General features: G+C 65.3%; 5 protein-coding genes across 9 annotated transcripts in view; 4 read left to right on the top strand and 1 right to left on the bottom strand.

Annotated features, from left to right (window-relative positions):
* DAG1 (dystroglycan 1) overlaps positions 1 to 7,019 on the top strand; it is a 33,793-nt gene extending 26,774 nt beyond the window's left edge. For all 3 annotated transcript variants that reach the window (XM_072347361.1, XM_072347358.1, XM_072347360.1), the window contains one exon: positions 4,145 to 7,019. In XM_072347361.1, coding sequence (XP_072203462.1) covers positions 4,145 to 6,553 — 2,409 coding nt within the window. In that variant the 3' untranslated portion in view covers positions 6,554 to 7,019. The remainder of the gene's footprint in view (positions 1 to 4,144) is intronic.
* A 798-nt stretch (positions 7,020 to 7,817) lies between these two features.
* Positions 7,818 to 10,013, top strand: NICN1 (nicolin 1, tubulin polyglutamylase complex subunit). Its single transcript, XM_072347132.1, has 6 exons — positions 7,818 to 7,976; positions 8,070 to 8,243; positions 8,318 to 8,431; positions 8,635 to 8,706; positions 9,580 to 9,684; positions 9,787 to 10,013. Exons 1-6 carry the CDS (start codon positions 7,830 to 7,832, stop codon positions 9,826 to 9,828), a joined length of 654 nt encoding a protein of 217 aa, XP_072203233.1. The 5' UTR covers positions 7,818 to 7,829; the 3' UTR covers positions 9,829 to 10,013.
* Positions 9,944 to 12,014, top strand: AMT (aminomethyltransferase). 2 transcript variants are annotated; one of them, XM_072347130.1, is made up of 8 exons: positions 9,944 to 10,226; positions 10,293 to 10,460; positions 10,533 to 10,613; positions 10,732 to 10,863; positions 10,937 to 11,015; positions 11,129 to 11,274; positions 11,379 to 11,559; positions 11,668 to 12,014. In XM_072347130.1, the coding sequence occupies exons 1-8, from the start codon at positions 10,080 to 10,082 to the stop codon at positions 12,000 to 12,002; spliced, it is 1,269 nt and encodes a 422-aa protein (XP_072203231.1). In that variant the 5' UTR covers positions 9,944 to 10,079; the 3' UTR covers positions 12,003 to 12,014. The 2 variants fall into 2 exon arrangements, with proteins under 2 accessions (XP_072203231.1, XP_072203230.1); XM_072347129.1 differs by having other exon boundaries at positions 9,944 to 10,460.
* Positions 12,015 to 12,025: 11 nt separating this feature from the next.
* On the bottom strand, positions 12,026 to 13,016 carry TCTA (T cell leukemia translocation altered). The gene is made up of 2 exons (XM_072347133.1): positions 12,553 to 13,016; positions 12,026 to 12,155 (listed from the first exon to the last, which is right to left on the bottom strand). The coding sequence occupies exons 1-2, from the start codon at positions 12,852 to 12,854 to the stop codon at positions 12,113 to 12,115; spliced, it is 345 nt and encodes a 114-aa protein (XP_072203234.1). The 5' UTR covers positions 12,855 to 13,016; the 3' UTR covers positions 12,026 to 12,112.
* On the top strand, positions 12,884 to 19,762 carry UBA7 (ubiquitin like modifier activating enzyme 7). Of its 2 annotated transcripts, none has more exons than XM_072347128.1 (23): positions 12,884 to 12,931; positions 13,010 to 13,166; positions 13,903 to 14,037; positions 14,101 to 14,207; positions 14,330 to 14,420; positions 14,540 to 14,681; positions 14,755 to 14,852; positions 14,942 to 15,088; positions 15,156 to 15,314; positions 15,473 to 15,580; positions 15,653 to 15,733; positions 15,800 to 15,955; positions 16,035 to 16,200; positions 16,279 to 16,475; positions 16,636 to 16,700; positions 16,800 to 16,977; positions 17,051 to 17,125; positions 17,240 to 17,426; positions 17,525 to 17,622; positions 17,700 to 17,786; positions 17,852 to 18,043; positions 19,156 to 19,358; positions 19,540 to 19,762. In XM_072347128.1, the coding sequence occupies exons 1-23, from the start codon at positions 12,903 to 12,905 to the stop codon at positions 19,652 to 19,654; spliced, it is 2,973 nt and encodes a 990-aa protein (XP_072203229.1). In that variant the 5' UTR covers positions 12,884 to 12,902; the 3' UTR covers positions 19,655 to 19,762. The 2 variants fall into 2 exon arrangements, with proteins under 2 accessions (XP_072203229.1, XP_072203228.1); XM_072347127.1 differs by having other exon boundaries at positions 13,870 to 14,037.
* The last annotated feature ends 2 nt before the right edge of the window (positions 19,763 to 19,764 follow it).

The following is a 19,764-nucleotide window of genomic DNA, read 5'->3' as shown; positions in this document are numbered from 1 at the left end:
CAAAATTTGGGTCTTTTGTGGCTTTTACAGCAAGTGCAGCTCTGCACTCAGCATGGCAGAGCTGGTGCCCCTACCCACATCAGGAAAGCCAACGCCGAGTTAAAGCCAGACAAAGGACAGCATTGACGTGGTGATTGCCCCTGTCCGGGCTCCAAGAAGCTGATCTGGCTGCTGGGGAAGCTGTTGCAGAAAGCATCTGACGTCTGCAGGAGGAGCTTCCTGGTGCCAAACTGTGAACCAGAGGCAGCGTTTCTCCGGTCTGGTTGCAGGAAACAGGAGACATTTGGGCTTCCAGTGCCTCTCCAGGAACACCAGGCAGTGCCCCCAGATCTGAATGTGGCTTGTAGTTGCAAGGCATGCAGCTCAGCCACAACTGTTAGGTCGTTTTGTTAAACCTGTGCTGTTCATAGCAGCCCTCGGTGGCCTCGTTTTACAATCAGAACCCATAGGGTTGGGTTGCAGGAGTCCTGGCATTAGGATCGGCCATCGAGACCGTGCCTCAATGTCAGCACCAGCCCCATAGCAGCGGGCTGAGCAAAGGGTGCTGGGCACACTGAGCTGTATGGAAGGGAAACACTGCAGCAGCTTCACCTCGCTCCCTGGTTTCCTTAGACCTTGACTAACTGACGGATGAAGCAACAGCAGCAGCAATTTACGGGGGCTGTGCTGGAATAGAGGCGATGTCTGGAGCAGGTCCAGGCAAAGGGCTCCTTGGGCAGGGCACTGCCTGAGCGCGATGCCGCAATCGGAGCGATAAGGGGAGCTGATAAGGCTGCTGCTTTGGGGGCTGAGGGGCTGCTTATCTCCTTCCTGCAGCAAAACAGTCTGTGAGTTTGGCATTTTCAGTGCGTGCTTAGTAACAAGCTCTGAATTTGGAGGAGTGGAAAATGTGACTCAATCTAATTATAAACCAGCTCTTCAGACGGGCTGGGAAGTTCCTTGTTTTGTCCTGCTCGGCCGGGCTGCTGCCCTGAGCATCAGGGGAGACCGAAGCAAGATGGGAAGCAGCAGCACCCTGTGCACAGCCTGGACCCTGTCCCCGGTGCCAGGTTCCCTGTTATGTGCTGGTGGCAGGAGGAAAGTGCTGTGCTGGCAGCAGCAGGCCCCCAGTGCTCGGCATCTCCGCCCCGTGGTATTTGCACTTCCCTTTGGCCTTTTGCTTACAGAAAGTCTCTCTGAAGGAAGAACCCGCCCTGAGCTGCATTTTGGGGCCACGTGAGGCTTTTCCTCACCCCCAGCCATGCCACAGGGCAGCGCGTGGGCTGCGCCGTGACAAAGCAGCTGCAGAGACCCTTCTGAGGCGGCAGCGAGCCCCGTGAAAGGAGGGTTTCTTGGGGCTCTCCGTGTTCTGCCATGACCTCCAGTGAAGCGGCCGCTGTATTCCCTCGCCCAGGCCTGGCAGGACTCTGAATGGTGCCCTTATAGTGGGAGCGCGGGCACAGCAGGGAATGGCATGAGCTGGGGGTGGCCGCCCGGCACGGGGCCAGCGGGTGGCTCAGGGCGGTGCTGGGGGAGCAGAGCGGGGTGGCTGCCTCTGTGCGATGTGGTCCTGTGTGTGTGTGTGTATGTGCCAGGGAGCAGCTCTGTGCTGCCTGCACCCACCGCGCTCCCAGCCTCCAAGAGCAGGTGGGGAGGCTCAGGCCGTGCCCTGTGCTGCAGTCCTGCACGGCGCTGGGGCTCAGCCCACATGTGTCTGCTGCCATAGACATGGATACGGTGAGAATAGGCAGCAGAGAGCTGCAGGAGCACCCAGCAGCTATCTGAGACTTTGTAGGAGAGGGTATGGGAAGTGGGAACATGGAGTCCTCAGCTGCCCTGGGTCTCGCAGGTCTCACAGCACAGGGCTGGGGGGTCTCCCTGCTGCTCCCAGCATTCACCTCCACCCAGCAGGGCTGTGTCCTGGCACCGCGGCCGTCCTGGCACGGGATCACTGCCTGCTTTCTACAGGATTCCATGGGAGGAGGACTGAATACTTGGAGGATTAGAGGGGACTTTTGTAGGCAAGAATGCAGGTTTTTTCTGCCTGAATTCCCTCGGAGGCAGCAGCTCTGCTCACAGCTTGTTTGCTTCTCTTTGTCTCGTTGGCTACAGGGCTCCGAGCTCCAAGTTTGAAAAACAAATCAAATAGAGCTATCTTCGTTTATGAGCTGCCTGCCTGGTCCTGGCCGGCCTAAAAATAACAGCAGTGCATGTGTGTGCTGGGAGCGGGGTCTCGGAGCCAGCCAGACCCCTGCGTGGATTTCAAATTACTCACTTTGTGATGGTCTTCAGCACGCTGCCAGGCTGCTGTAACCTTTAGCCGATAAGCGTTGGTTTACAATTATCTCGGCTATAGGAAAAACAAAGGCAGCCCTTTTTTCTTGAGCAACAGAAGAGTTGTTTTGAAAGCAGAACCCTGCGGGAAATTATGGGGCTTAAGGCTGATATTTATGGTGTGTGTTGAAAGCTGGGAAAACCGTACATGAAAGCAAGAGATCCCGAATCATTAACTACGTGCAGCCTTGACAAATACGGTCGGAAGCAATACTGGAAGGAAACGCTGATAGAACAGAGTGTGGGGCTCTGCTCATGTGCTGCACGGTTCCCTAACAGCAGTGATGTGACCAGGACGGACCCACACAGGGCTCTGCTGGAGCCTAAGGTGAGGATGTGTGCTGGGAGCCTCGTTCAGCAGCTTGGGTTGTACAGCAGGCACAGGGAAAAGGGAGCAGCAGAAGCCCTGGCTCGCAGGGAAGCTCAGCAACATATGACCCTGTAATTAGGGGCTCGCAGAGCACACGGGTGGGGGAGGCTTGTCCCACATACAGCCTGAAATTACACGTCCTGCTTGCGTCTAACCACTCGCTATTAAAGTCTGTGTGAGTCTCAGCAGCACTGTGGCCATGTCCCCATGTGTGTTTGCTCCTCACCTCCCCGCAGGTGTGTTGGTGGCTCCTGGTTCTGGGCAGGAGCAGACCCTGCCACTGTCCCCATGTGGAGCAAGGAGTGCCTGAGGAAGGGCAGCCTGTCCCCACCGAGGGGCTCAGCTGAAGAGCTGGTGCTCCTTGGGGCTGTCAGGGTCACGGCAGCTCCTGTCCCTGCTGTGGTAGGGAGGAGAGTGGCAGCACTGCCAGAGCCTGCTGCTTCCTGCCTGCCAAAGGGCTGAACAGGAGAACTGGATGGGAGGGCATCAGATCTTGGGCCCTGGGCCTGGGTGAGCTACATGGGAGTTGTAAGGTCTGTGGGACTGCTTTCTACCTCCAGTGCAAGCAGGAATCTTTATTTTCTGCTCTCTGACACTGTGGCTTGGGCGTTAACTACAAGATGTGCTCACAGCTTTAAACTCTGCTCCACAAACCATCCCATGCCGCATGATGCACTCTCTAGCCTGCCCAGGCTGGCAGAGTGTCCTCATGCTGCTCCCAGCAGCCTTCCAGCCCCTGTGCTATCCTTGCAGACAGCCTCCTCTTGCTCTCCTTACCCTTTTGAAGTAGAAGCTTTGTTCTTAGCAGATGAAAGGCACAAAAGTAGCCAGTGGAGAAGAATCTGCTTGTGGTGCAGCTCTGCGAGCCTCTCCATGGGGCTCTTGAGCACCCAGGCTTTCAGAGCAGGGCCCTGTGAGGCTGCTTTCCCTTGTGGGATTTGTGGAGCAGGCCTGATGCTGCTGCCAAGGGCAGTGGGCTGCTCTCTGTATGGGCACTGAGGCCAGGAAACTAGACCAGGGCCCCTGAGGGCTGACCGGTGCTTGCATTCTGCCCATCTGCACCTCGAGCCCTATATAAGAAGCATTGCAGTGACCTAAAAGCCGTAGGTAAACATTGTGCTGGAGTCCTGAGGTGTCTGTGGTCTGCAGCTGTTATTTCTTGTCTGTGAAAGCAAGTTACTGTATGAAAGTGAAATCCTGCAGGCCGGCGACCTTTGCAATGCTTGATGAGATCCTGTGGTCCTTCAGGTCCTGGGGACCGGTGCACCCCGCAGAGCCTGTCCTTGTCACCGTGCCGAGGGGTGACACCGGCTGCCCTGCTCCCACCAGGCTGTTCCTTCCCCAGTTGTTACCCTTCAGGTTTTTTTTCTTCTCGAGCCTTTTAATTAAACGTTATTGCCAGTATAGTCTGTCCTGATGCCTTACTTCTAAAAGCGCCTTCTTCTGTCTCTTCTTTGGCAGGTCTCCGAAGCTGGGAAGGAGTCCTTGCCTTCGTGGTTACACTGGAATGCGGAGAGCAGCTCCCTGGAAGGGCTGCCCCTGGACACGGACAAGGGCGTCCACTACATCTCGGTGGCCACGCTGCAGCCCTTCCCCAACGGCAGCTACGTGCCGCAGGCTGCCAATGTCTTCTCCGTGGAGGTGCACCAGGAGGATCACAGCGAGCCGCAGTCGGTGCGAGCGGCAGCCCAGGACGTGGGTGATGCCGCGCCGTTCGTGTGCGGTGCGGAGGAGCCGGTCACCATCCTGACCGTCATTCTGGATGCCGATTTGACAAAAATGACACCAAAGCAGAGGATTGAACTTCTAAACAGAATGAGGAGCTTCTCAGAGGTGGAGCTTCACAACATGAAGTTGGTTCCTGTTGTAAATAACAGACTCTTTGACATGTCGGCCTTCATGGCTGGGCCGGGAAACGCAAAGAAGGTGGTGGAAAACGGGGCCTTACTCTCATGGAAACTGGGCTGTTCTTTGAGCCAAAACAGCGTCCCCAACATCAGCAAGGTCGAGGCCCCGGCGAAAGAAGGGACTATGTCTGCCCGCCTTGGCTACCCTGTAGTTGGCTGGCACATCGCTAACAAGAAACCTCACCTCCCAAAAAGGATGCGGCGGCAGATCAACGCCACCCCCACGCCTCTGACCGCCATCGGGCCTCCCACCACTGCCGCTCAAGAGCCGCCAACGAGGATCGTCCCCACCCCAACGTCACCCGCCATCGCTCCCCCCACGGAGACGACGGCCCCGCCGGTCAGGGAGCCCATCCCGCTGCCGAGGAAGCCTACGGTCACCATCAGAACAAGGGGCCCCATCGTGCAGACACCCACGCTCGGGCCGATCCAGCCAACCAGGCTGGTGGAAGGCACCGGGACGGTCTCTGTGCCGATTCGCCCCACCATGCCCGGCTACGTGGAGCCCACCGCGGTGATCACACCGCCCACCACCACCACCAAGAAGCCCAGAGTCTCCACTCTGAAGCCCGCCACGCCGTCCACGACAGATTCCTCCACGGCGACGACACGCAGACCGACCCGGAGGCCCAAAACGCCCCGTCCCACAAAGCCCCCCAGCACCACCCGCTCCCCCATCTCCAAGCTGACCACCGCCTCCCCACCCACCCGTGTGCGCACCACGGCCAGCGGCATCCCCCGGCCCTGGGAGCCCAACGAGCCGCCCAAGCTGACGAACCACATCGACAGGGTGGACGCGTGGGAGGGGACCTACTTCGAGGTGAAAATACCCTCAGATACTTTCTACGATAAGGAAGATACCACCACCGACAAGCTGCAGCTGACCTTGAAGCTGAAGGAGCAGCAGATGATAGAGGAGAATTCGTGGGTCCAGTTCAACAGCACCAGCCAGCTGATGTACGGCATGCCGGACCGCAGCCACGTGGGCAAACATGAGTACTTCATGTACGCCACCGACAAAGGGGGGCTGTTTGCCGTGGATGCCTTTGAAATCCACGTCCACAAGCGCCCGCATGGGGACAAATCCCCGGTGAAGTTCAAGGCCAGGCTGGAAGGAGACCACAACGCGGTGGCGAATGACATCCATAAGAAGATCATGCTGGTGAAGAAGCTGGCCCTGGCGTTCGGCGATAGGAACAGCAGCACCATCACGGTGCAGGACATCGCCAAGGGCTCCATCGTGGTGGAATGGACCAACAACACGCTGCCTCTGGAGCCCTGCCCCCGCGAGCAGATCCGGACTTTGAGCAGAAAGATTGCAGATGACTCCGGGGGGCCGAGCCCGGCTTTCTCCAACATCTTGCAGCCGGAGTTCAAACCTCTGAACGTGTCGGTCGTGGGCTCTGGCAGCTGCAGGCACATCCAGTTTGTCCCCGTGACCAAGGACGGCAGGGTGATCTCGGAGGCGACGCCGACGGTGGCGGCCGGGAAGGACCCCGAGAAGAGCAGTGAAGACGACGTGTACCTCCACACCGTCATCCCCGCCGTGGTGGTGGCCGCCATCCTGCTGGTGGCCGGCATCATCGCCATGATCTGCTACCGCAAGAAGAGGAAAGGGAAGCTGACCATCGAAGACCAGGCCACGTTCATTAAGAAGGGCGTGCCCATCATCTTCGCCGACGAGCTGGACGACTCCAAGCCCCCGCCGTCCTCCAGCATGCCCCTCATCCTGCAGGAGGAGAAAGCCCCGCTGCCCCCCCCGGAGTACCCCAACCAGAGCATGCCCGAGACCACGCCGCTCAACCAGGACACCATCGGGGAGTACACGCCGCTGCGGGACGAGGACCCCAACGCGCCGCCCTACCAGCCGCCCCCCCCGTTCACCGCTCCCATGGAGGGGAAGGGCTCCCGCCCGAAGAACATGACCCCCTACCGCTCCCCGCCGCCCTACGTCCCCCCTTAACCAACGGGACGCTCTCGGTGGGGGGGAGGGGGGGACACGGGGGCCTCCGGTCCCACACCGGTGCCGCCTGCGGGCCGGCCACCCCCTTGCCGGCCGGGAAGCCGCCATCCCAGCCCGATCCCAAGCAGGCCCCCCCTCTGGCTGCGCCCACCGCGCCGGAGTGCCCGCGGAACCTGGGGGACACTCGTTTTATTTTTGCCTAACAAGCTTTGGTTTTATTTTATTCATAGAGAAATTCTCAGCTCCAAACCGCCTTCCTGGAGGGGGGTTCCGGGCACGGCCGGGGCCGGCACGGAGGGCAGGGAGGAGGGGGGGGACGAGCAGGCAGCACTGGGGTGGCACTCTGGGTCTCCGCTGTTTGCCTTTAACACTAACTGTACTGTTTTTTCTATTCACGTGTGTCTAGCTACAGGACGTAACATGAAAGGTAGCCTAAAAAAGAATTAAATTCAAGGGACTTTCTCAAGTCGATGGTTTTAAGTCGTTACGTTTAATCTGCTGTTTACCTAAACTCATGTATAGTGCTGGGGGCTGTTTGGGGGGTGGGGGTGGGGGGGCGCGGAAGCGCTACGCTGCAGATAAGCTCCAGGGGTGTCGCAGGTTCAGGTAGAGGGGTGGCCATAGGGGCCGGCCCTGGCGCTGTGTGCGGACGGCTCCGGCTTTGTTTCATTTCGGTTTCTATTCAAAGCAATCCTGTGCTGACACCGTCACTGCGCGGGGTCAGCCTGGGCCGGGGGGGGCACCCGGGGGAGGTGAGCCGGGCACCGCGCTGTGCGCCCGCATCGCTCTGCGAGCCCTGGGGGGAAAGGGGGTCGGGGGGGGGGGTCCGTGGAGAGCCGACCCCTGAGCGGGGGGTGTTCGGGAGCTGCGGAGGGGCTCCATAACGGTACCGTCCGGCTTCTGACGGGGGGGGGGATGCCGGGTGGGCCGCGGGGCTGGGGGCTGCCGGGATGGGGGTGAAAGGATGAAAAAGGAAAGAATAAAAGGAGGGGGGGGAGGAAGGAAATAGAAGGCAAAAGGCGGCGGGATGGCGGACAGGCCGAGCGATCCGAGACGTCTCCAATCGCATTTTTTTACTAAATTTTTGATACAGCCTCAAATTGTTTTATTAAAAAAGCAGAAGCATTAAAGATGGGTAACGCTCTCAGCGCCTCTTCGCCTCCGCTTCTTCGGGCCGGGATCCCGCCGGCCCCGCCCCGCGGCAGCGCCGCTCCGCCCGCCTTATAGCGCCCCCTGCCGGCCGCACACCCCGCGCCCCGCCCAGCCCGGCGCCGCCATGTCGGGAGCGCCGGGTCCGGGTCGCGCCCCGCTGCCCTGCACCGCCCGGCCCGCCGCCCCCCTGCAGCTGCCCGGGGGGGTCGAGGCGGCGCGGCCCGGCGTGACCGTCATCGACGTGCGCTTCCCCCGCGGCAGCGCGGCCGACGTGAGTTGCGGGCCGGGGGCGGGTGCCGGCTTGTACCGGGCGGGTAGCGGTGCGTGTCCGGGACCGTGACCGCTCCGCCCCAAAACCCCGCAGGTGCACGAGATCGTCTTCAAGAACTTCTACACCGCCTTCCTGAGCGTGCGGGCGCAGCGGGCCGGGCCGACGGGACCCCGCAAGTGGGTCACCTGCCTCCGCGACCTGCGGCTGATGCCGTGCCCGCACACCGAGCCGGGCGCGCAGGATTACTTCTCGCTCCGCCGCTCCCAGGTCCGCCCCGGGTACCCGGCCGGCCGCGGTCCCCCCCCGCCCCGCCCCGGCTGACGCCCGCTGTCCCCCCGCAGATGCTGTGCGACATGGAGCAGGTGACGGCGCTGCGCTTCATCCTGCGGCAGCCCTCCCCGGCGTGGCTGCACTTCGGCATCGAGGAGCTGCAGCTCTTCCCCCCCGGCAGCAAGGTGACCCCAGGGGGCCCCGAGTGCGGGCACTGCCCGGGGAGGGGAAAAGGGGAGCCCGGGGTCTCCGGAGTGCCGCCCCCTCGGTGCTGCGGGGCGATGCTCGTAGTGCCCGTAACGACACGTAGGATGGCGGGGTCTAAAGCGGGGCGTGAGGGATGGCTGCGGGATAGAGGCCCCCGTGTGACCCTTTGGCTCCACCGCAGACCCCCCCGCAGGACGTTCCCTCCTGGCTGTCCCAGCTGAGCCCCCCGGAGCAGCCCCCCAGCCTGCACGGGGTGAGTGGGGCCGTCCCGTGCTGTGGGTGGGGCGTGGGTGGGGGCCGGGCTGCGCAGGTGTGGGTGGGCGGTGCTCGGTCTGGTCCTTCCCATCCACCCCGCGGTCCGCTTTATCCACGTGCAAAGCACGCAGCCGGTGTCCGCTCCGGCGCTGCTGGGCCCTCTGAGCCCAACCGCTCGTGGTTTGAGCGCTCCATCCCCAGAGCCGGTCCCAAATCCCGGTTCCCGACCCCGGGCAGCTTCCAACCCCCTTCTGGAGCCTTTCCTGAGCCCCGAAGCCGCCGCCCGGCGCTGGGAGCGGTTTGCAGAGTTCAGAAGAAAAACACCCGCGGCTCGAGGAGGCCTTTAATCCGCTCAGCCTCCGCCTGCGGACAGCGGAGGCCCCTCGAGCGGAGGTGGGTGGTGCAGGGAGGGTTGGGGGCCGGGAGGTGCCCGTGGAGACCATCGCAACCAGCGCTGGGCCTGCGGGTGGCTCCGGGTGAGCAGAGTCCAAGGAGAGCGGGGGCAGGGCTCGGGTCACCCACGTCCCCGCGGGTTGTCACCGTGTGTGTCCCCACGTCACGCTGGGATGGGACGGGGGTGGGATGTGGGGAGCGTCGCGCGGTGCCGTGCTGGGAACAAAGCGCCGAGCTCGAGCGTCGCGGGTGCTGAGCGTCGGTGGCGCAATGAGGTTTGTAATCATTAGCTCATTGCCTGCTCTGTGTCCCCGCTCTGGACGGCCGTGCCGGCTCAGGGTCACCGTTTCCCAGCTCAGGGTCACCGTTTCCCAGCTGCCCAGCAGGGCCGCGCTGTGGGCGCCGTGTCGCAGCGCACGGTGCGGTTCTGCCCCGAGGGCTGCCCGGCCCTCCCGGCACCGCTCCGTCTGCCTTCCAGGAACTGCCCGACCCGGAGAAGGTGGCTGCGGGGCTGCAGCAGATGTGGGCGCTGACGGAGGTGGTCCGCGCTCGCCAGGCGGCCGCGCGCATCGGGCGCTTCGACGTGAGTGCGGAGCTCGGACGCAGCACCGGGCGGGGGGGGACGGAGGTGCGCCGGGATCCCTGCGGCGCTGCCGGAGCTCAGCGCGCCGCGTTCCTTCCGCAGGTGGACGGCTGCTACGACGTCAACCTGCTGTCCTACAGCTGAGCCTCGCTGCGCGCTGCCGGAACCGGCGTGGATGCCGCAACTGATGGACTCCGACCCGGCCTTTGCCCCACTTCCTCCCGTGCCGCCCTCCGGCCGTGCCCCCCAGTCCCTCCACCACCCGCGGGCTCTGTTGGGGCCCGGCCCCTTCGCGTTCCGCGGCCGTGGCTCCGGATAAAGGCTGCTACCGCGCTGCCGCCTCCGCTCGTCTGTGCGGGGCCGGGGGCGGGCCGGGGGCGGGGCGGGAGGGCGACATGTCCCAGGCGCCCCGGCGGGGCGGGCCGAGTCGTGCCGAGTCGTGCCGTGCCGTACCGAGCAGCGCTGAACCGGGCCGGGCTCGGAGGATGCTGCGGGCCGGGTGCCGCGCCGCGCTGGCCCGACGCCACATGGCATCGGCGCTGGTGAGTGGGGCCGGGGGGCGAGGGGAGGCCCGGCCGTGCCGAGCTGAGCCGGGCCGTGCCGCGCAGGAGGGGCTGAAGCAGACGCCGTTGGACGCGCTGCACCGGGCCCGCGGCGGGAGGATGGTGCCGTTCGCCGGCTGGAGCCTGCCCGTGCAGTACGGCCGGGGGCACCTCGAGTCGCACCTGCACACCCGGCGGCACTGCTCGCTGTTCGACGTGTCCCACATGCTGCAGGTAGCGGGCGGGGGGACCGGGGGCTGCAGGAGGGGTCCCGCTGCTCCGCCTCACCCCCCCGGCCCCTTCCAGACTCGGGTGTACGGGCGGGACCGCGTCCGCTTCCTGGAGAGCCTGGTGGTGGGGGACATCGCCGAGCTGCGCCCGGGACAGGTATGGGGGGCGGCGGGCGGCAGCCGGGCAGCGGGAGCCCAGTACGTGGCCCCACGGGGACGAACGGCCCAGTACGGGGCTCCCCCACGGCAACCCCGTCCCAGCACCCCCCCCACAGGGCACCCTGACGCTGCTCACCAACGAGCGCGGCGGCATCGTGGATGACCTGATTGTCACCAACACGGCGGAGGATCACCTGTACGTGGTGTCCAACGCGGGCTGCGCTGACAAGGACCGCGCCGTCATGGAGGTACCGGCAGGGCTGGGGCCGGGCAGGGCAGAGCCCCCCAACCTGTGCCCACACTGCGGCCCCATCCCTGCAGGGCAGAGCGGCAGAGCTGAGGGCGGCCGGTGGCGACGTGCACCTGGAGGTGTTGGACAACGCGCTGCTGGCGCTGCAAGGTAGCGGGTCCCCACGCAGGTCACGCTGGGTCTCATCCCACCGGGCCCAGCGGACGGCCCTGCGCCCCCACCTCGGTGCTGCCATCCCCAAGGCCGATGCCTGCCCCCCCCAGGGCCCTCCATGGCACAGGTGCTACAGACCGGGCTGCCGGATGACCTGACCAAGCTGACCTTCATGACCAGCACAGCCACCACCGTCTTTGGCGTGCCGGGCTGCCGCGTCACACGCTGTGGCTACACCGGGGAGGACGGCGTGGAGGTACGGGGCACGTGGGGCAGCTGCTCCCCGCAGGGCGCTGAGCCCCCTGACAGCCCCATAGATACTATGATACTATGATACTATGATACTATGATCCTGCACAGATCTCCGTGCCTGCGGGCCGAGCGGTGGAGCTGGCCGAGCGGCTGCTGGGCTGCCCTGAGGTCTGGCCGGCAGGGCTGGCGGCGCGGGACAGCCTGCGCCTGGAGGCCGGGCTCTGCCTCTATGGCAGCGACATCGATGAGAGCACCACGCCAGTGGAGGCTGGGCTGCTGTGGACCCTGGGTAGGTGCAGCCTGTGTCCAACTGCCAGGCCTGAAATGCAGGCCCTGACTGATGGTCCCAAAGCGCAGATCCCCCAGTGCCAGACCCTCAGCCCTCTGTGCCCCATAGGGAAGCGCCGGCGCACAGCCATGGATTTCCCCGGTGCAGCCGTCATCATGGAGCAGGTGAAGGAGAAGCCAAAGCGGAAGCGTGTGGGGCTGACGTCGGTAGGACCCCCCCTGCGGCCGCCTGCCACCATCCTGGGCCCCGAGGGCACCCCCGTGGGCACGGTGACCAGCGGCTGCCCCTCGCCCTCCCTGGGTAAGAACATCGCCATGGGCTACGTGCAGGCTGCCCACAGCCGCCCCGGCACCACGCTCAGCGTTGAGGTGAGGAAGAAGCAGCACCCAGCGCTGGTCACCAAGATGCCCTTCGTGCCCACACACTATTACGTAGCCAAGTGAGACCTGGCCCCATTAAAGCTCCTCGCCCATCTCCTGCCTCGTATCCGGCGCTGGGCAGCACAGGGTGGGGGGTCTCAGTCCTTTAATGGTGCTGGCAATGGTGGTACTCCTCATTCACGGTGTGTCTTCCCTGGCTCAGCTGCTGCGCTGTCCCTGCGGAGATGGCGGCGTCAGCAGGGGGACGTGGGGTGGGCGGTGGGTGCACCCGGCTGGGGGGGCAGAGCGGGGCATGTGGGGCACCCGGGGATGGGAGTGGGGGATGCAGCCAGAGGGTGAGCACTGGGATGGACTGGAGTGGGGCGCAGCAGGGTTGCACTGTGGGCTGTGGGGGACACGGTGGGGGGCACAGAGTAAGACAGTGCAATGGGGCACGTTGGTGTGGGGACACGGGACGGGCACCGGGAGGTAACGGGACGGCGGCACGGGGATGGGGGACACGCACCGGGACGCACGGCCGCGGGGAGCCGGGGCTGGGGGAGCCGTTCGCCGGGCCGCACCGGGACGGGGCCGCGCGGTGCCGGGGGGGCGCACGGACGCGGCGCGGACTCACCGGGGCGGGCAGAGCCGCTCGGCGGCGCCGTCGCGTCGGGCGGGGGACAGCGAGTGCGCGCGGGGCCGTGCGGGCGCGGGGCCGCTGTCGGTGCCCGGGGCGGGGGGGCGGCGGGCGGCCGGGCGGTAGCAGAGCGCGGCCACCTCCTCGCCGTAGGCGCGCCAGGCCAGGCGGATGGCCGTCAGGCTGAGCCCCAGCCACAGCAGCAGCAGCTGGCACAGCGCGACACGCACGTCCTGCGTCGCCCACTCCGCCGCCAGCTCCCGGCCCAGCGCGCCCAGCGCCTCCCACACCGCCGCCATCGCCGCCGTTACCGGACGGGGCGGGGCGCGGCGGGGCGGAGCGGCGGCATGGCGGATGCGCGCTACTCCCGGCAGCTGTGCGTGCGGGGACGGGGGCGGCGCGGGGGCTCCGAGCGTCCGCCTTCCCGCCGCTGAGCGCCCGCCGTGCCCCGCAGGTTGGTGCTGGGCGGCGGCGGGCGGCGGCTGCGGGAGACCGCGGTGCTGGTCGGGGGGCTGCGCGGGGTCGGAGCGCAGACGGCGGCGGCGCTGGTGCTGGCGGGGGCGCGGAGGGTCGTCCTGCACGAGGGCGGCGCGGCGCGGGGCGGGCTGCAGGTAGGACGGGCTGCAGGTAGGGAGGGCTGCAGGTAGGGAGGGCTGCAGGTAGGACGGGCTGCAGGTAGGTAGGGCTGCAGGTAGGACGGGCTGCAGGTAGGTAGGGCTGCAGGTAGGACGGGCTGCAGGTAGGTAGGGCTGCAGGTAGGTAGGGCGGCGCGGGGTCACCGCGGTGCTGAGGTGCCGCTGGGGGCGCGGGGCGGGCACGGTCGGTGTCCCGGTAAACGGGTCCGAGAGGGTTGGGGAGACGGGCACGGGTACAGGGAGGCGTCCCGGTGCGGGTATGGATCCCAGCGAGCGGTCTGAGTCGCTTGGGAACGGTTACGGGTGTGGATCCTGCTGATGGTGCAGTACAGATATGGGAGCGGGTGCGGTGTGGGTGTGGGTAAAGGTTCCAGGAATGAAGACGGGTGCAGGCTGAGGGTGCTGACGATGATGCGAGTACAGGCAGGGGTCCCATTAATGGGTGTGACTGTGGGCAACGTCCCAGTAAGGGGTACAGGGATGTCTGCGGGTCTGGGAAGTGCACCTCGGTCCCATTGATGGTTGTGGGTGCAAGAAGGTGCGGGGATGGGGGTTCCAGTAATGGGTATGGAGGAGCCGTGGGGTGGGTACAGCTGGGAGATACCTGTCCCGGGGTTGGATGGGGTGTCTGTTCTAGTAATGGGCTGTGGGCTCTCTGTTCCCGGTGTGGTTCCATCAGTGCTCCGGGCCCACGAGTGCCGCTGCCCCACAGTTCCTCCAGGGGGAGCGCAGTGTGAGCCAGGACCGTGCCGAGACGTCCCGGCAGCTGCTGGCCGCACTGAACCCTGACGTGGAGGTGTCGGTGCACCGCGGGGAGCTGTCGGAGGAGTTCCTCGCTGCCTTCCAGGTGAGTCTGTCCCCAGCCCAGGAGCACCACGGGGCTGCAGTGCCCGCTGACAGCCTTGTGCAGGTGGTGGTGCTGACCGAGTACCTGCTGGAGGAGCAGCTCCGTATTGGGGACATCTGCCATGCCAAGGGTGTCTGCTTCATCGTAGCCGATGCCAAAGGGCTGGCGGGGTAAGGGCTTAGCACCGCGTGGCACCGGGTGGCTGCCCCTTCTCACCCTGCCCTGTCCCTCCGTGTCCCCGTCCCACTGGTGAGTGGGATCCGGCCACTCAGAGCTGCATCGTCCTGCCCAGGCAGCTCTTCTGTGACTTCGGGGAGCACTTTGTTGTCCATGACCCGGCGGAAGGGGACCCGCTCTGTGCCACCGTGCAGCACATCTCCCAGGTAGGAAGCTGTGTGCTTGTCCCTGCACCCCAGCACGGTGGCTTTCCTGCTCCATGTCTGTGACCTGAAATGCTTTGAGGCCTCGTGCTGCCTGGATTGAACCTCATATCTCTGCTCAGGGCAACCCGGGGATCGTAACGTGCACAGGGGCAGACAAGAACCAGGGCCACCGCTTCAGTGATGGTGATCTGGTGACGTTTTCTGGTGTGGAGGGCATGGTGGAGCTGAACAGCAGCGAGCCCTGCCCTGTACGTGTGCTGGGTGAGTGCCCTGTCCCGGGGGCCGCGGGGGTCCCTGGTGGTGACTGTGCCGCTCATCCCCTCCTGCTCCCCAGATGCCTTCAGGTTGGAGATCGGTGACACAAGCACCTTCTCACCATACCGTGGGGGGGGCCGGGTCTCGGAGGTGCGGCCATGCCAGGAGCGCTCGTATGTATGTGCCCCTGCACCATGGCAGCGCCACCCCCAGCAGCAGCCCCGTGCCACCACCACGTCCCCACAGACCCCACGCTGTGTCAGCAGGAGCCCCTCAGCCAGGCACTGGCCATGCCCAGGATCCAGGCCAGGAGTTCCACGGAGCTGCTGCGCAGCCGCAGTCTGCACGCTGCCTTCCGGGCCCTGCACGTCTTCTGCCAGGAGCGGGGCTGCCTGCCCAAGCCCCGGGCACCTGTGAGTTTCCTCCCTGCCCCCCCAGCCCGCACCCCTCCCTGCACTGCCGTTGTCCCTCTGCCTACAGGAGGATGCTGAGCACGTACTGGAGCTGGCACGTGAGCTGGGCTCAGCGCTGGGTCCCCTGGATGAGGACGTCGTGCGAGCGTTTGCCAGCGTCAGCGCTGGGGAGCTGTGCCCGGTGGCATCCTTCATTGGAGCGCTGGCTGCCCAGGAGGCGATGAAGGTCAGCAGGCACGTGGTGGGCTCTGCTGGCCCCATGTGCTCGGTGGCCACGAGAGGGCACCTGCTGCCTTCCTGGGGACAGCGGGTGCTGGGAGCAGCAGGGTGCTGAGAGGGGTGATGCGGTGCCAACGCTGGGTACCGGCACCTCGCTCACCCCAGGCCATCACGGGGAAGTTCCTGCCCCTGGAGCAGTGGTTTTACTTTGACGCCCTGGAGTGCCTGGCCATGGAGGGGGCTGCAGGGCTGACGCCGGAGGACTGTGCCCCGGTGAGTGCCCGCTGCCGCTGCGTGCCGCGATGCCGAGCCCACCCCCACTTACACCGATCCCTTTCCCGGCAGAGGGGGTCCCGCTACGACGGGCAGATTGCTGTGTTCGGGGCTGACTTCCAGGAGCAGCTGGGCCAACAGAAGTACTTTGTGGTGAGCAGGGTGCGGGCGGTGGGGTGGCACAGCTGGGCATTGGGGTGCAGCGGCTGTGCCTCGCAGGTGGGAGCCGGCGCCATTGGCTGCGAGCTGCTGAAGAACTTTGCCATGATGGGGCTGGCAGCGGGGCCGGGAGGGGACATCACCGTCACCGACATGGACACAGTCGCACACTCCAACCTGCACCGGCAGCTTCTCTTCCGTCAGGCTGACGTGGGGGTGAGCTCCCCCCGGGGGGACACCTGGGCAGTGCAGGGATGGGAAACAGGAGGAGCCATCCCCGCTCTGTGCCCTGCAGAAGCCGAAGGCGGAGGTGGCTGCAGCTGCAGTGCGGCTCATGAACCCAGATATAAGGGTGACAGCCCACCAGGCCCAGCTGGGACCCAGCACTGAGAAGCTCTTTGGGAACACCTTCTTCCAGCGGCTGGATGCTGCTGTCAGTGCCCTGGACACGCTGACGGCCCGTGAGTGCTTCGGTGGGGCAGGGATGAGCCCTGTCTCCATGCTACCATGATGGACGCATCCCCCCCTGCTGCCCGCAGGTGCCTACCTGGAGAGCTGCTGCATCCGCTCCCACACGCCGCTGCTGGACACGGGCACAGAGGGGACAAAGGGCAACGTGCTGGCCATGGTGCCCCCCCTGAGCCAGCCGCTGCAGCCAGGCAGCGACCCTGCGGATGGGAGCTTCCCAGTGTGCACACTGCGCTTCTTTCCCTCTGCCATCGAGCATACGCTGCAGGTATGGCTGTGCATCCTTGCACCTGGCCCTTTGGTGTCCCATCCCGTCTTGCCTGTAGGATGTGGCCTCAGCTGCTTGCTACAAGGGGGTCACCATCATGGTGAATGGGGAGGGGTCACAGTGCGGGAACCCGGCATTCAGCTCCATCCCTACAATGCAGTGGGCTCGGGATGAGTTCAAGGGGCTCTTCCAGCTGCCTGCAGAGAGCGTGAATCGCTTCCTGAGGTGAGTACAGACTCGGGAGTGGGGCTGGGGTCAGGGGACAGACGGCTATGGTCTGAGCATGGCATCACTGCGGGGTGCTGGAGGTGCCTGGCTTTGCAGGGAGCTGCCCGAGGAGCCGGCACAATGGGAGGGCCTGGTGGTGCCTGAGCAGGTGCGGAGGAGCCTGCAGGAGAGGCCGCAGGGCTGGGGGGACTGTGTGCGCTGGGCCCGCTGGCACTGGCAGCTCCGCTACCACGACAGCATCGCACAGCTGCTGCACGACGTGCCACCCTCACACGTGAGCACAGCCCCCCTTGTGCCATTTGCTGGAGGGGCATCCCCAGCCCTGACTCTGCTTTTCCCTGTGGCAGGAAACCAGTCCCGGTGTGCCCTTCTGGTCGGGGGACAGGAGGTGTCCCCACCCGCTGACGTTCGACCCCAGCAATGTGAGTGCATGGAGATACGGGGCCTGGGAGAGCTGCTGGTGGGCACTGGGCACAGTGGAGCCGCACAGACAACCTGAATGGGCTCTGCAGCACCTCCACCCCTCTCTACTGCAGGACACCCACTTGGCGTATGTGGAGGCTGCTGCCCACCTCCTGGCTCGCACCTACAGGCTGCCATCGTGTGGTGAGCGGGTGGCCACGCAGGACGTCCTCTGCCACACGGTGCTGCCACCCTTCGTGCCCAAGGACAGGCACTACGTCCCCGCTGCAGACGGCATGGAGGAGGTGGAGGAGGCTCTGGGTAGGGCTACTGCATGTCTGTGTCCCCAAACAATGAAGAGGCATGGGCCAGGAGCTGCAGTGATAACGGGTTCTTGGCCTGTGCCCCTGTGTCCCCAGAGCCTGGACAGCTGCTGGAGCTCGTGCAAGAGCTGGCAAAGTGGAAACAGGAGCTCGGAGGGGGCACAGAAGCGATGGACCCCATCAACTATGACAAGGTACCACAGCTGCAGGGCTTGGGGAGGTGGCACTGCTTCCATGGGGGATGCCCATGTCCCTACACTCTTCCCTGCAGGATGATGACCTCCACTTGAGCTTCATCACGGCTGCATCCAACCTGCGTGCAGAGAACTACGGCATCCCGCCTGCCGACCGGCTGACAGTGAGTGCCAGCCCTGAGGGTCCCCCTCCCCACACGGCAGCTGCTGACCCTCCTCGTGTCCTCAGAGCCAGCGCATTGCTGGGCGCATTGTGCCCGCCATCATCACCACCACAGCGGCCGTGGCTGCCCTGGCCTGCCTGGAGGTTTACAAGCTGGTGTGGAGATGCCGGGACCTCCAATGCTACCGCAACAGCAACCTGTTCCTGTCCGAGTGCCTGTTGTTCCGCATGCAGCCCCTGCCAGCCCCCACATACTGGGTAGGATCCCCCTCTCCCTGGGGCACAGAGCAGCCCCACGGCGTGCCCCACGGCCGGTGTGTGCGGGGCTGCAGCAGCCACTCGCATCTGGCTGATGGGAAGCAGCTGCAGCAGCCGGCGAGCAGCTGGCACCGGGCCCGGGGCTGCCTGCGGCTGCGGGGGGAGCAGGGCTGGGGTCCCTCCCTTTCTGCCGGAGGGGGGAAAGCAAAGCCACGTCAGGGGCAGGGGGGGGCAGGCCCAGATTGGGACCGTCTGGGCGATAGAGGCCCCTTTGTCTGGGGGTTTATGGCGTGCGAGGCAGCCCTTCCTGCGCGGCAGGAAGCGCCGATTGGAACCAGATTGGCCCGGGGGGCCCAGGGCCGGGGGCAGGAAGAGGGGGAGGGAAGTGCCTTCATCGCCTTCGCGCCGGCTGTAGCTCAGCTTCGGGCTGCCCGGCCACCCCACGGCCCTCCTGCCACTGAACCCTGCTACGCCATAGCCATGGGGCGGCCTTTGAGAGCCGTGCCACCCTGGATGCAGCTGGCACCGTGTCAGAGCAGAGGATGCTGCTCTGGTTCACTGTGCTCTTTGGTCCCCATCTGTACCCGGCATCCTGCTCTGGGGCTCCCAGTGCAGCTCCGTCACACTTCATGCTGTTATGTGGCAGGAGTGCTGCCCTATGGCTCGGTGCCCGGTGGTACCGTGGGGTCCTGAGATCCCACCAAGGCCGTGGCCTGGGGGACGTGGCGTGCGTGTGGCTGTGGCGGTGCAGATGGGGTTAAGGCCTCTCCCGGCACAGGCAGCAGAAGGCAGGAGGCGAGGGCGGCCCGCTGCCAGCATCCGCGGGACATGGCTGGGGCCAGCACAGTGCTGCCTGCAGCGGGGCAGATGGTGGACAGCCATGCCAAGTGCTGGGGCCGCATCCTGCACTCGGGGTCACAAAACCCCGGGGGCCACAGGCACAAGAAGAGGCGATTGTGTGGGGCTGGGCTGCTCGTCAATGGGGCTTTGTGCACGGTTGGGGACAGCGGTGCCGGGGGGTGACTGTGTCCCGTTCCCAGCTCCTTGTCCCCGAGCCCCCTCTCCTCAAACCCCTGTCCACAGCCCATCCATGCTCTCCGCTCCTCACACAGTACAGGGGGAAGGAGTGGAGCTGCTGGGACCGGCTGGAGGTGCGTGCTATTGGGGAGGACGGGCAGGCGATGACGGTGCGGGAGCTGCTGGCCTGGCTGCAGGAGAAGTACGGGTGGACCGTCACCAAGCTCCTGCATGGCAGCACCATGCTGTACGACGGGGAGGAGGATGAGGAGATGCGGGCACGGCAGCAGGCGCAGAGGTAGGCAGCTGGTTCTGGTGTTACAGGGCCCCCACATCGCTCCTGCTCCGCTCCAGCTGCAGGGTAAACATCCTGCCGCCGGCAGCGCTTCCCCTGCTGGACCCCCGCCGGCCCCTGGCCATGGGGGCTGGGGAGCGGGCTCGGGGTCCGGCCCAGCTCAGCGTTTCTCTCCTGACTGCAGGCTGTCAGATGGCGTGGAGGGCTCTGCAGAGCCGCGGCAGCTGGAGCTGCAGTACGTGTGTGCCGGGGACAAGATAGAGGACGCCTGCCCCCCACTTCTCTGCACCCTGCCCTGAGCCTGTGGGGTCCCCCGATGTCACCGCCTGCCCCACGCAATAAAAGCCGCGGGATAAGCTGTGGCACGAGCTCCCTGCGTTGCGCCCCACAAAGGCTGCCGTGTCCGTAT

The sequence above is a fragment of the Excalfactoria chinensis genome, chromosome 12 (genome assembly GCF_039878825.1).
Source record: "Excalfactoria chinensis isolate bCotChi1 chromosome 12, bCotChi1.hap2, whole genome shotgun sequence".
Taxonomy (NCBI): Eukaryota; Metazoa; Chordata; class Aves; order Galliformes; family Phasianidae; genus Excalfactoria; species Excalfactoria chinensis.
This window is presented reverse-complemented; position numbering and strand designations above follow the sequence as displayed.